Genomic DNA, 13,590 nt, shown 5'->3' on the forward strand with positions numbered 1-13,590 from the left:
CTGAAAGCTATCCTAGAGTGATCAATGACAAAATGGGTTCTCCTCCCAGGAGGACCCAAAGTTATACTCTTATTCCTCTAACTCAGGTAGTTCCAGGGAGCTAGAAGAGGCCATTTATGCCTCCCTCCTTGGGGATAAAGAGACTACCAGATCTTCACTTATCCTCCCATGAATTTAGAAAGATTTGGTGTGTTGCAGAGCCGTGCTTGTATTCCTCACATTTCACTTATTTCTGGAAATGATATCAACTTATCCCTGGCCCATGGTAGCAATCCTGACAGTTCAGCCCATTGCCAGGGTATCACCTGGCCTCTGGAGAAGCAATGAGTTGACATGAGTCAATCCATATACCAAGGCTTCTTCTTTTTTTTTTTTTTTAAATACATTTATTTATTTGTTTATTTTTGGCTGTGTTGGGTCTTCATTGCTGCATGTGGACTTTCTCTAGTTGCGGTGAGTGGGGGCTACTCTTCGTTCTGGTGCGTGGGCTTCTCATTGCGGTGGCTTCTCTTGTTGAGGAGCACGGGCTCTAGGCGCACAGGCTTCAGTAGCCGTGGCATGCGGGCTCAGTAGTTGTGGTTCGTGGGCTCTGGAGTGCAGGCTCAGTAGTTGTGGCGCACGGACTTAGTTGCTCCACGGCATGTGGGATCTTCCCAGACCAGGGCTCGAACCTGTGTCCCCTGCATTGACAGGCGGATTCTTAACCACTGCATCACCAGGGAAGTCCCCCAAGACTTCTTACACAAATTATTTACTTTTCAGAACATCTCTAAAATTCTTTCTTGGCAGCGTTCACATTCTTTGACTTTATTTTTTATTTTAAAAATATTCTTGGTTGGAGTCAGTCTTTGGTATTAAGACCTCCAGAAAAATCATGGCTCCAGATTTGGAGCCTCTAATGGTTGGAGAATGATATATACATCTTGAGATCAGAGTCGTAGTAGTAGTACTCTGACTACTTTTTTAAAAGAGCTAACAGAAAAAGAACAGATTCCTAATTTAACAGCATTAATTCACTGTTAAAATGGCAACCCAGAAGAAATCCACCCCCTTCTTCTCCAGGATTCTATGCAGCTGAAAAGGTCATGGACGGGTTGGGAAAAGTTTGATGGCTGACTTGGGTGCCCCTCCTGACCCAATTGCCTTATTCAAAGCAAATATCGTCAAGAGTTTGTTCCATGGACTCACCTCTCCTACCCTGTGTAACTTCGTTAGTTAACTAAGGATCCAGATAGGAACACTTACAGTATAGGTATATAATGGATGGATGCATTTGCTTTCCAGCCCAGCTGAAAGTCTAACTTATCTCAGACTTCCTGCCTTGATTGTGTTTGAACTCTAGCCTCAGATTAGGTCTGAGCTGGGACAGTAGGACCTGTGACCGTTCTCTGTAAATGGCATTGAGTCATTTCCCATTCATTCAATAAATATTTACTGAGTACCCAGTAAGCCCAGGCACATGCTGTGTACTTAGTTATATAGTGGGAAGCAGACAAAGCCCTAACTTTATAGAAACTTAGTAGACTTAGTAGAGTCTGTGCACTTGTTGTTCCCTTTGAGGGAATGCTGTTCCCTCAGGTCTTCGCTTAGTTAACTCCTTCTTGTCTTTCATTTCTCATCTTAAATGTCAACTCCCCAGAGAGGCCTTCCCTCACCATACAATATAAAGGAGCCCCCTCATCATTCTCCAGCAAACCATCCAGTTTTATTTTCAAACTAGTACTTTTCAATGCCTGATACAGTCACCCCTCGGTATCCAGAGGGGATTGGTTCCAGGACCCTGGTGGATACCAAAGTCTACAGATGTTTAAATCCCTTATATAAAATGGCATAGTATTTGCATATAACCTATGCACATCCTCTTGTATACTTTAAATCATCTCTAGATTACTTATAATAGCTAATACAATGTAAATGATATGTAAATAGTTTTAAATACAGTGTGAATAGTTGCTGGCATGGAGCACATTCAAGTTTGGCTTTGTGGAACTTTCTGGATTTTTTTTCCCCTGAATATTTTTGATTCACTGTTGGTTGAATCTACAGATACAGAACCCATGGATAAGGAGGGCTGACTGTAGTTTCTTATTTGTTTTCTGTTTCCTCTCAACCAGAATCAAAGCACCTTTAATAGAGATGCCTTAATATGTTGAAAATATGTCTGCTAGTATATAATAAGCACTCAGTTGGTGCTTATTGATTGAATGAGTGGTGGGGAAGAATAACGAACAAGCAAACTAACAAATATATTGCTGTAACCTGTGATAAGCACTGTGAAGGGAAAGAAAATGATGCTGCCTAAAAGAGTAGGAAGGGAATGAGGCTGGAGAGTCTGTACTGGGTGGTCATGTAAGACCTCTTGGAAGGAGTGACTTTTAAGCCAACCTGAAGGATAAGAAGGAGCCTGCCATGTTGGGAGTGAGGATGCAGGTGTGTAGACCAATCCATGCAGAGGGAATAGCATGTTCCATTGGTGTCCTGTGTCTGCATCATTCCCTGGGCTTTAGGAGTAGGATCAGCCGGGGGCTTTGGGACCTGGTATTACCACTGAGATCCACACAGGTCTGTGCTAGGTGGCCTGAAGTTTGAGTCGTATGTGTGGAAGACAGAGCCCCGGGCTGTCCCTTTACCAGACATAGTAGGAAAAGTAGCTAGGTATTGGTGGGTGAGGGGAGGAAGACTTCAACCCTGCGAAACAAGGTACTCAGGAATTGTGTTTCCTATCACTGAAGTTGGGCATGAGCTTTATAGCATCACATTAGTTTGGAATATCACACAAAAGGCAGATTTAATGAAACTGTAGGGATAGACCCATTAGTCACACAATTTCACTACTAACTTACACACATTCATAAACGAAAGGTTTGTCTCTGCCAAGCTAGACCAAATGCCAGGTGTCAAACAGAGCAGTCTCTCTGGTTCCCTTTGATTCTCACTTTAACGTATGTCTTTTCACTACAGCCATGGCCACAGAGCAGACAGGTAATAGCGGACGTGATGGGGAGAGGGGCTGGGAAACTGCTATGCATGGCCAGACAGTATGGTTTGTGGTTTCATGCTTGGTGAGAACTGGCTGTGATGAGTCTTCTCTGAGTGTGGGTATGAACATTTGGCCTTTCATTTCTATCAAAGAGGCCCTAACGGAGCCCCCTCTACCTGCTGGAACCAAGGCTCCGTGCTCATATGTTTAGAAGGCAGGATTTGCTAAATATTTAGTTCCAAGCTTCTGAGCATAGGAACAGGTCACCCTCATTCCCACAACTTTCCTCAGTCACCCAGTGGGATGACCAGGCAGAGGAAATGGAGGCATCCTGTAGTGGCATTTCTGACTCTGGTGGTCCCTGCTCTTCAGTTTACAGAAAAATGGCTGCCATTTTGGTTCCCATTTCTTTATGAAGGAGGAAAAATCGCCTGTGGAGAAGTGTATCTGACAAGGGTTTGGGAAATGCCTCCCTGAGTTAGACTAGTCCCATCTTTGCTGAGCTCCGTTTTCCTGGAATTGACTTGCTTCCTTGTGTGGACTCAGGACCCAAAAGAGAGATCAGAGAGAATATCATGTTTGAGCAGCCTCCTGGACATTTCTTTGCCTCAGAGACTAGGTTCCAGCAGGACCGGCTGCCTGGGTGGCATGAAGTTTGAGTCATGTGCATGTGGCATGGAACCCCCGGCTGTCCCCTTACAGAACATAGTAGGAAAAGCTGCCTGGTATTGGTGGGGGTGGAGAGGAGTGCTTCCAAAAGAGAAGCCCTGGCAAGATTCATTCCTTTTTTTCCTTCTTCCTCTCCATGCCTCCCTGCACCCACCTTTAACTGTGGAGCCTGGAACAATTCATCCAGATCTCTGGGTCTTACTGTTTTCTCTGAAGATTGAGAGTATTGAACTTAACTTCTAAAGGTCCTCCACTGCTAACGTTCTTAGGTTCTGTGGGTCACATCAAAGAAGTTTTTCTATAACTTCAACCAGAGCAGGCTGTACCCCTAAGCTCCACAAGAAAGAACATTTGTGTTACAACACATCCTGTAGTCCAGGAAAGAATCACTTGTCCATGTTATAAAAGCTTCAAACCAGACACTTGCTTGATCTTTCTTCTCTAAAGCAAAGCAGATAACTGTGGTTCTCTGTGATGAGAGCTTCAGAGCACATCCTCTAAAGAGCAGCTGGAAGCCTGCCCCAGAGTCTCATATATGGCCAAGCTATGCCACTTCACTCTTCTTTCATAAGGTTGCTGTCACTCTTTGGCAAACATTCTCAAAGATTGGATTTATGAGTCCTAATGGGTTCTGGGTAGCCTTTGACTATTTGCAATCTATTGATTCATACTCAGACCCAGGTGGTAGTTTCACTTCTTCCTGGTTTTCAACCCAGTGGCCTGGGGAACACCAAAGGACCCTTCACATGGAGCCTTCAAAAAAGGAACTAGCATTTCAGTGGTAGTTCTCTCCTTGTGATGATGCCTTTAGCTGCAGTCCTCTGTCATTGCTTCTCTGTCATTGCTAAAAGTGAATAAGTTGAGAGTGTAAAGATTTTTATTCCAAAACCATAGTATTGCATAACAGATATTCTTATTTAAAGTTATGGACTCCTTTATAGTCAGAGATGTCTGTCTTTGCAGTGGAAAACACACAACAATAGGCCCCATGTAGGAAAGAGATATGAAAGCAAGTGCTGGACTGAGCAGTACTGTCTTGAGACAAGAAAGAGCCTACCAATGAATCAACTGCCCCAAAAAACCTGATGGAAAGACAGGCAGGTCCTGGGCTCAGGGTGGGGTTCGGTAGAAACTGCCTAACATTCTTTTCTTACATAGGACTGATGGACGGCGCTGGTCTTTGGCTTCTTTGCCTTCTTCAGGCTATGGAACCAACACTCCTAGCTCCACTGTCTCAGTAAGTAGCCAAATCTGTGGCCGTACCTCCTTCACCCTGAGGAAATACTTCCCTACAGGTATTGCTCCCTGTCCCTACAGTGTTGCAAAGTGGTTCTCAACTTTTTCTCCAAAGCCCAACTCAAAGAGGTTGCTTGGGATGAGGCTGAGAGGGACAGAGGTCTGGTGGCCTTTAACAGCCATAGTCAGATCCATTAAATGCCTTTGGAAAGAATTAACCAGCATGTTTCTGAGCGTCAGTTATTCCTAGTGGAGTCAGAAGAGGGCTTGAGGATGGACTTTCGCTTTGCCCACGAGGCCAGGCACAGGCACTCCTAAGCACGGTTCCCTTGCTCCCCTATTTTATTTGTAGAACTGCAACCAAGAGCAAATAACACCACCCCCCACCATGTCACAAAGGCCTGGTAGACCCTCCTCCAACTTTTTCACCTTTTCCTTTCAGAAAAGAAGGGAAGGATGAATGTGATTTGATATTCAAGTTTGATTGTATATCAGCAAAAAAAAAAATATTGGGCCTGTCTCTAAAACTTCTAGTTATGTCTCTTTTAGAGAAGATTTTAGCCTAAAACACAACAAATGTCCTAACTGCCACCATGCACAATTGACCCTAAAATGAGTCTTCCTCATTGAGCAACATTTAATTGAAGCCAGGATGACAAGTTGGCAAGCACGTTCTGTAAAGGGCGCATATTTTAGGCTTTGTAGGCCGCAGACTGGATGACCCATTTCTCCATGTCTCCCACCATTCTTCAGGTCTTCTCAGCTCAGTTTGTATTCATAAATCCCAAGCAGGTAAAAGAAGTTATCATTTCCTCCCTTGACCTAGATATTACTCTTTTAAAAATTTTTTTTATTATTATTATTTTGGCCGCTCTGTGCTGCAAGTGGGATCTTAGTTCCCCAACCAGGGATCAAACCCGTGCCCCCTGCAGTGAAAGCACGGAGTCTTAACCACTGGACCACCAGGAAAGTCCTAGATTTTACTCTTAAATTAATCCAAAGATCTCACTGGTCTTTTGGCAGCTGTTTAGTTTCAGATCTTTCCCTAGTAAATATCCCTTTCCCATAATCCTTTACTCAAACAGGTGATTTTTGAGACCCAAAGTAAGAGTCATGTATTTATTATATATATATTCCTGTTCAATAAGTTTTAATAGACTCAACCCATTGCTCCAGCTTATTTTATTGGAATACCTTAAAATACCAATTTTTCTTCATGTTAGTTGCAGTTGGGTGAGAATACTTTTTGCAACTTCTATCCAAATCATTTATAAAAATGTGACCAAGACAGAGCCTCATGAAAACCTCCCACTAGCTGTTTACAACTTTATGTATTATAGGATTCCATGAGAGAAGTGTGCACTGTAAGTCAAAAAAATTTTTGATTTCTCACTTGGTATTAAGGCTTACGTGTGGCAACGGTTTTCTTGGTGTGGTACTGCAGCTTTGAGTGTAAGTGAATTTAACCCCAGATCCGTCATCAGTTGGTGAACAGAAGTTGAGCCAATAGTGTTAGATTTGCTGCTGCTGTAGCCAGTCTTGTCAGGTAAGGGCAGGAGTTCACTGATCCAGGTGCCGACCAGGGCTGCCATGGCAATGGCTGCGTTGGTGGGATGCCTGTAATAGCACAGCTCACTCCCTCAAATTGTCTCTTGTGATTCTGGAATCTCAATCGTTGGGCCATGTTTAGAATTCTTAATTGTTTTCAGGTCAAGTCTAATCTTTGGGTTCTAGATCTAAAAATAATTTTCTTCCCTGCTGGATTTTCTTGCCTATTGGTGTCCCTAGAGCCTGGGCAAAGCCTTCACAGCTGCAGCGAAGCCAGTTGCCTTCTGGGTAACAGCCTAAAGGAAACATTGCTGAGCCATCCTGGGGCTCTCCCAAGGTGTTGTAGAAGGCAAAACTTATGGGGATGTCATTTGTAGGCTGGGCATACCTAGAACATTTCCTAATAAGCCAGGAAGCATGATTTATTAATTACTTGCCATTCTAACTAGCCAGAAGCTTCACTGAGGGCAAAGGTGGAAGAATCTGCTTTTGGCCACGTGGACCTTCCACGTGGAAGGTCCACGTGGAAGAATCTGCTTTTGGCCACCTAAAGAGGCTCCCTAGGTAGTTGGGGAGCTGTCACACCTCATGAATGTCTGGGTCTGGCCCCCTGCAAGGCTCCTGAAGGACAATAGTATCTTGGCTTCATCTGAACAGAGCTCTGAAGAATAGAGATGAACGGGATCATGTACAGTGGAGACTCAAGGGAGCAAGGGAAAGCATGCTGGCTGTGGGCTGACTTCAGGTTTACGTCGACTGGGGAGCCACTGACCATTTTCAGTCCTTCTCCACTTCTAGACTGCCTTAGACATGTCTTTAATGCTTTTTAAAAATGTTGTCCCCTCTAGTCATCATGCTCCTCGCAGGAAAAGCTGCACCAGTTGCCCTTCCAGCCTACAGCCGATGAGCTGCACTTTCTGACGAAGCATTTCAGCACAGAGAGTGTACCCGATGAAGAAGGACGGCAGTCCCCGGCCCTGCGGCCCCGCTCCCGCAGCCTCAGGTGAGGGTGCTCTCCACCCACTGCCCTGGTACCCATGGAGTTCAGCTTGTCTGCACAGCCTAGGAGTCAACAGACTTATTCCGTAAAGGGCAGGGTAGTAAATAATTCACACTTTGCAGGCCGTATCGTCTCTGGCAGCTACTTACTCTGCTGTGGTGCAGAATCATCCACAGACATTATGTAAACTTTATTTATAAAAGCAGCCGGCGGGCCAGATTTGGTCTGCGGGCCGTAGTTTGCCAACCCCTGGCCTAGCACATAGGCACAGCTCAAATGAGTCAAGTGCAGTGAAGCTCAAGCCCTTTGGTATTGGGTACAGCTCAAGTCACCATCACAAGAGGTGCCTGAAGATGCTGTCAAGGGGTCCCTTTTTTTCCCTTTGAAAGTAGTTGGCAGTAGAAATGTACTTTGGACTCCATTCAGTAAAAGGAGAGTAATAGTATCATCCATTCTGATGGTTACCTGGCTGCAGAACCCAGAGGCCCAGCATATATAAACTAGGCCAATTAAAAAAGTTGCTTCTGAGGACACTTGAGGCTGACTCGGGGAAGAAGCCCATTGCAGAAGCAGAACTAAATGCCCATCTAAATCTGTCTCATTTCCCTGAATCACCTGGGCTCATCAAACCAAGCAAACCTTAACAGCTGATTTATCTGTGTATTCCATAGATTAAATCAGCTCTTCTCTTTGGCATTAGGTGGTAAATCTGTGCCAGAATTCCAGGTTAAGGGAAAGGGTGGAGAATAAAATGATCATGGCTTTAAGTGATCGAGCTCAGATTTCCAGGGTCCCTGGGAAATAAGAAGTTGGTTCGCATGTTCAAGGTGGAGGCCCAGAGGAGCAGTGCCTTCCAGAAAGAATCCCCTCAGGTCATGTTGGCACTGCAAGTGCCAGTGAGCTGAGCCAGACCACAAAGACTGGTTCAAGTTCAGATTGGTGAGAACAATGACTGGGACTGCAATGCAAAGGGTCAGACATACAAATGAGGGAGTGTGAAGTGTGGAGCCCAGTGTGTTTCTTTGTCTCATACAGAGGAATGTCTGAATCTTGGTGCTCTTCACACTCCACACAGAGACGGGCACCTTTTAGGCCATTTGAGACTGAGAGGACTACAGTACCTCTGGGAAATCCCTGAGGATTACTCTTAAAAAGCTGGGTAATGTGCATTAATGTAGCAGGCAGACCATGGCCTACCGTAGGGAGGAAAGGCAGAAAAGAACGGTTCTGAACATAGCTCAGCTGGGATCACATGTCGGGCACCAAACTGGGCAGGACCCAAATAGCCATTCAGTTGTACGGCTCAAACTCTGAATCCTTTAAGAGGATGTAATCACACATGGGCCAGAGGGGAAGATTTAGATGACCCAGGTTTATGATTCACTACGGGCTGGCTGGACTGGCCTCATTCATCCCCCAGGTGAGAGCTAAGTTAGCCCCACTGGATGCAGCTTGTTTAGAAAAGATACAGGTATACACTGTCTTCCTTTGGTTGTTTTGGTGGTGGTTTGATTTGATTTGATTCCTAGAACATGCTGGGGTATGCCCAACCCCACTGGCCAAAGCAAAGAAGACCCAGAGAGTCCTGTTCTGGAGGAAGTGATCCTAGAAGAACCACCAGTGGCCTCAAGAGTGGTCTCCTCCTGTCTAGGCCTTTTCAGGCCCTGGCAGAAGTCTTTGTGAAGGCCAGGCCTCTTACAGGAAGGTAGTCTAGCTCCAGATGGCACACTTTTGAGCTGAACAGTGCTGGCAGCTCCAGGAATAAGAAAGGCTCTGGAACTCAGCACTCCTTAAGGTGGGAGTGTGTGGGTGCTGCAGACAGTGGGTGGGCACGGGCTCTGGGGATGGGCATCTTTCTCCTTGAAGGTTCCCTGGCACTAAAGTAACACAGTTGTTTCCTTCTTATTTAGTCCTGGACGGTCACCAGTTTCCTTTGACAGTGAAATAATAATGATGAATCATGTGTACAAGGAAAGATTCCCCAAGGTAAGGATCCAGTTTAAAGGAGACTGGTAACGCCTCTGAGGATGCCACCTCCAGCCAGCCCCAGTGGGAAGACTGGGGGTGGGGGAGTCGCCAGAGGCAATCTGGAAGGAGATCAGGGAGGCGCCAGGAGGAGGAGGACACAAGCATGAGGGCTTTCAGACTGCTGGAGAAGAGGAAGGCAGCAGAGGACTTTGAGTTTGGGGATCGTACTTGCAGAGCCTCTGTTTCTCCACTCCCCAGAGAAAGGGGTATCCAGAGGGAAATGTCGAAAACATATCCCACTGTATATTAGTGGGAAGGAAAGAGCAGAGACCTTGCTTCTGACCGTGCACATCAGGATCCATGAGTCGGGGTCCCCCAGAAGGAGATTCGCCCTCTGAGAGCACCTTCACTTAATGCAGATTTCTAAAGCAGCACTCCCATTACCAAGCACAAACAGAGCTACGCTGGAAATTTCCTCTGGCAGGAAGTTGGCCAGAGAGAGCAGTAGGGTGGGAGACAGCTCAGAGTTGCTATTCACATTTGGACTTGTGTTTTCAAGCAGGGAAATGCTGAGGGAGGAAGGTAGGTTACTGTCCTGAGATGGTTGAGAAATGGTCTTCACAACTGCAGTTTGACTGTAAACCTCCTTGTATGTGGAACGAGGGCCTTGTTTTCCATTTGCATTTCTTTTGAACACCACACGCCTAAACACTCTGACCTGGCTTTCTAATGATAGGCCCTGTTCCTGCAGAACACAGCCAGTTCTGTCCGAGAGAGAAGCAGGGCCTGACGGAGGCTCCCTCTCCATGACAACAGCGAGAATGGGGTCTTCAAGCCTCTTTCTTCATCCTCCATCCAGACCCCCGGCTCTACCTGTTCATCTGTATCTAGGGTCTGCGATGTGTGGTTCCCTGCTCCTCCGAGAGTGTCCTTTTTCGAGCCTCGAGTAGTCTCCTGGGCACACACGGGTGGCTTAGGGAAAAAGTGCGAAGCCCTTGTGCTTTCCCTCTTGACATTCACAGTGAAGCAGAGCAGTGAGGAGGAGCTCAGACTCTGGAACCAGGCCGACTGGGTTCAAGTTGGCTTCTACCATTTATTAGCCTCATGACCCTGGGCAGATTTTTTAACTTCTCTGAGCTTCATTTGCCTCATCTGTAATCTGAGATAATAAGAGTATCTATCTCATAGGGAGTTTGTGAAGATTAGGGAACATTAAGCTTTTCTAACTGTGCCCAGGACATAGTTAGCGCTCAGTAAGTGTTAGCTGTTATTTCTTTGCTGCCCTGTGGTCTGCACTTTCTAGCCTTCAAATGGGCACTGGAGAGTAAGAGCAAGGAAGAGGGGCAGAATGAACAGCTAGGAAATCATTCTGTTGTGCCTTGCTTCTTCATAAAAAAGTTTGGGTGTGTATAGTGTTTAGAAATGCACCTCGCGTGTTTCCTCCTCCTCTTCCTCCTTGTGTATTAGGTGTTGTATTGTTATCCTAGCATTGCACGTTTGTATGTAAGATGAACTCGTGTTAGAAAAAGCATGTTAAGATTCCTTCCATTCCCTCTTCTCTTTCACCTCCCCTCCTCTCCCTCTCTCCCTACCACATCGCTACACCATAAATATGTGTGTGTGTGTGTTTGTGTGTGTGTGTATATATATACACACACATATATATACATATACAAACACCCACTTAAACACACACTGAAAATCAGAAATCACCACCTGGTGGCAAAGGAAAGAAAGCCAAGCCCTAGATAGGCAGCTAGGAACTTGTTAGCAGATGTATATTTGTCATTTTGACATTCCTGTGCAGTTAGGTCCCCAAGAGGCTTCTGAGCCAGACCTCATGCCGCTCTGCTGGGGATCCAGGTCCGTGAGCAGGCAGGTTCACACCTTCAGTAAACACTCTCTGAACATCTGCTTAGCTCAGTTGGGTCCTAACTTCAAGTAAGAGGATCCTGAGATAAATCAAACTCCCACTGGCTTGAAGAAGTTCCCAGTCTGGAGAAAGATTTAGAAACCAGGAGTGTCCACACACCAAGTTTATACAGTTGGGAGGTCCAGTGGAAGCACAGAGGAAAGGAAACCCTAGTTTTCCTGGAGGAATCAAAGACTTCCCAGAGGAAAGATGATGCTTGAACTGAGATTAGAAGGAGTAGTAGGAGTTTGCCAGGCAGGCTTGGCAGGTGAAAAAGCTACACACAGGGAACAGCATAAATGGACAGAGGCATGAGATAGCATGATAAAGGAACAACAGAACCTCAGTGTCCTTAGAGCAAGAGAATGTGCCGTTCAAGGAGTGGGGAGGTGGACAAGGCCAGGTGAGAGAGGGCCTTGACTGTAATGTTTTGACTTGACTTGAAGGTGACCTTTCACGTCTCCAGTCATCAGGTTCCCCAAATGCAACATCAGGAAACCAGGATCACAGAACCCATCCTTAGGCTCTGACCAGGCCCTTCAGGCTTAGCTCCGGCCGAGCTGGATCAGAAGGGAAGAGTCACTTGTCCTGCTTTGATTTGCAGGCCACCGCACAAATGGAAGAGCATCTAGCAGAGTTCATTTCCTCCAACACTCCAGACAACGTGTTGCCCTTGGCAGACGGAACCTTGAGCTTTATTCATCATCAGGTGATTGAGATGGCCCGAGACTGCCTGGATAAATCTCGGAGTGGCCTCATTACCTCACACTACTTCTATGAACTTCAAGAGAATTTAGAGAAGCTTCTGCAAGATGTGAGTGTCCTTGTTCTGCAACTCTGGTGAATCCGTATAGTAGTGGTTTTTAGTCCCAAGCTAAGATGAAGGCAGTCACGGTGTTCCCAGCCTGCTTGCCACCTCCCTGCTGGTATGTGGGACGCACCCCACATGTGCTGCTGCTGCTGGGCTTTGGTTCCTCCTCAGTCCCCTGCATTTCTCCGAGAAGCCTGTTCGGCGTCAGAACTCAGTGCTGTGATTCCTTTCCTTTTCTAATACCAATTACTCTTCCCGAGGCTCCAACGTAGTGTTCATAAATATTTGCCTAGGAGCTTTGTAACCCAGAGCCAAAAAGAGGTCCTAGTGGCTGTAGTGGGCTCTCTTTTGGTAGACATACTGGTGTAAGCAGAACCTTGAGACTGCTTCTCCTCAGTCGAGGAAAAACAGGCCCGAGGACGGCACCATGGGTTTATCCGTTTGCTGATATTCTGTTTGCATAGCAGAAGTTCTCCAGCAGGGACTGATGTGTTTAGAGACCTGATCCTCCCCAGTGTAAAAAGTCTCTGGTCAAAGTAATCCAGAGACCATTGAGTTCTCGCTGCTTCGTGCTCCGTTCTTCGCTTTCCTCTCTGCCTCTCCGATAGGGTGATCGGACGCCTTCCCACTCAGACTGCAGTTGCCCATATCACACCGTTAGTACAGCTTAGGGGAGAGGAGGTGTGCTGTCTCTTCGGGGCTCTTCATGTCACTAGAATATTTCCCAGTCCAGACCCCTGTTACCTCCAGACATGTGCCTTCATGCTTTCGTAGGACCAACTGAGCTGAGAGCCCAGGCTAATGGGCTCAAACGACTCCGGTGTGTTAGTCCAGAAATTAGGAGCAGGAAGTTGTTTGTTTGTTTTTTTAATTTAGGAAACAGTTGAATCTAGAGAAAGGATGACTAAAGATGGTCACGATTAGTGCTGTCAAATAATGGGAGTTTTATCATATGTAATATGTGGCAGCTTCTCTATCCCCTAAAAGGCATACTAGCCCAGTGGACAAGAGTTACAGTAAGAAAGGTTTTGATTTAATAGATGAAAAAGTTCTTCCTTCTACAAAAATGTCTTTTTCTGATTTCAAAAGTAATACTTAAATTTAAACATTGCAGAAATATGAGTTTAAAAAGCTGAAGTCCCATGAAACATCACTGGCGGCTGTTTGTTTCTGTTCAAGAATAACTTTCTAACAGTTCTCCGACAATACGTAGAAATCAGGGATTGAGGCATCACATAAATCAGCTAGAGTGACTTCCAGGGTTGCTTGTACATCTAAGATGGATCTTCTGAAATGCTCAAGTCAGAGCTTTGCCCAAAACCTTCAGGCATTTCCCAGATGTATTGCCTCTGGCAGTGGGAAGAGCACTGAACATGGAGCCCGTGCATTCATATGTTCTCTCATTTGCTAGGCCCTGGGAATGCAGAGAAGAAGTTCAGTGCTGGTTCTGGCTCAAGGAATTTGCT

At 45.8% G+C, this 13,590-nt stretch overlaps 1 protein-coding gene across 5 annotated transcripts in view; it reads left to right on the top strand.

Annotated features, from left to right (window-relative positions):
- MAST2 (microtubule associated serine/threonine kinase 2) overlaps nucleotides 1-13,590 on the top strand; it is a 208,701-nt gene that overhangs the window by 177,121 nt on the left and 17,990 nt on the right. For 3 of the 5 annotated variants that reach the window (XM_060021430.1, XM_060021437.1, XM_060021460.1), the window contains exons 7-11: nucleotides 2,962-2,982; nucleotides 4,808-4,886; nucleotides 7,282-7,436; nucleotides 9,344-9,419; nucleotides 11,918-12,127. In XM_060021430.1, the coding sequence (XP_059877413.1) occupies nucleotides 2,962-2,982; nucleotides 4,808-4,886; nucleotides 7,282-7,436; nucleotides 9,344-9,419; nucleotides 11,918-12,127 (541 nt within the window). The remainder of the gene's footprint in view (nucleotides 1-2,961; nucleotides 2,983-4,807; nucleotides 4,887-7,281; nucleotides 7,437-9,343; nucleotides 9,420-11,917; nucleotides 12,128-13,590) is intronic. The other 2 variants (XM_060021444.1, XM_060021451.1) reach the window with 1 other exon arrangement.

Source organism: Delphinus delphis, chromosome 1, assembly GCF_949987515.2.
Source record: "Delphinus delphis chromosome 1, mDelDel1.2, whole genome shotgun sequence".
Classification (NCBI taxonomy): domain Eukaryota; kingdom Metazoa; phylum Chordata; class Mammalia; order Artiodactyla; family Delphinidae; genus Delphinus; species Delphinus delphis.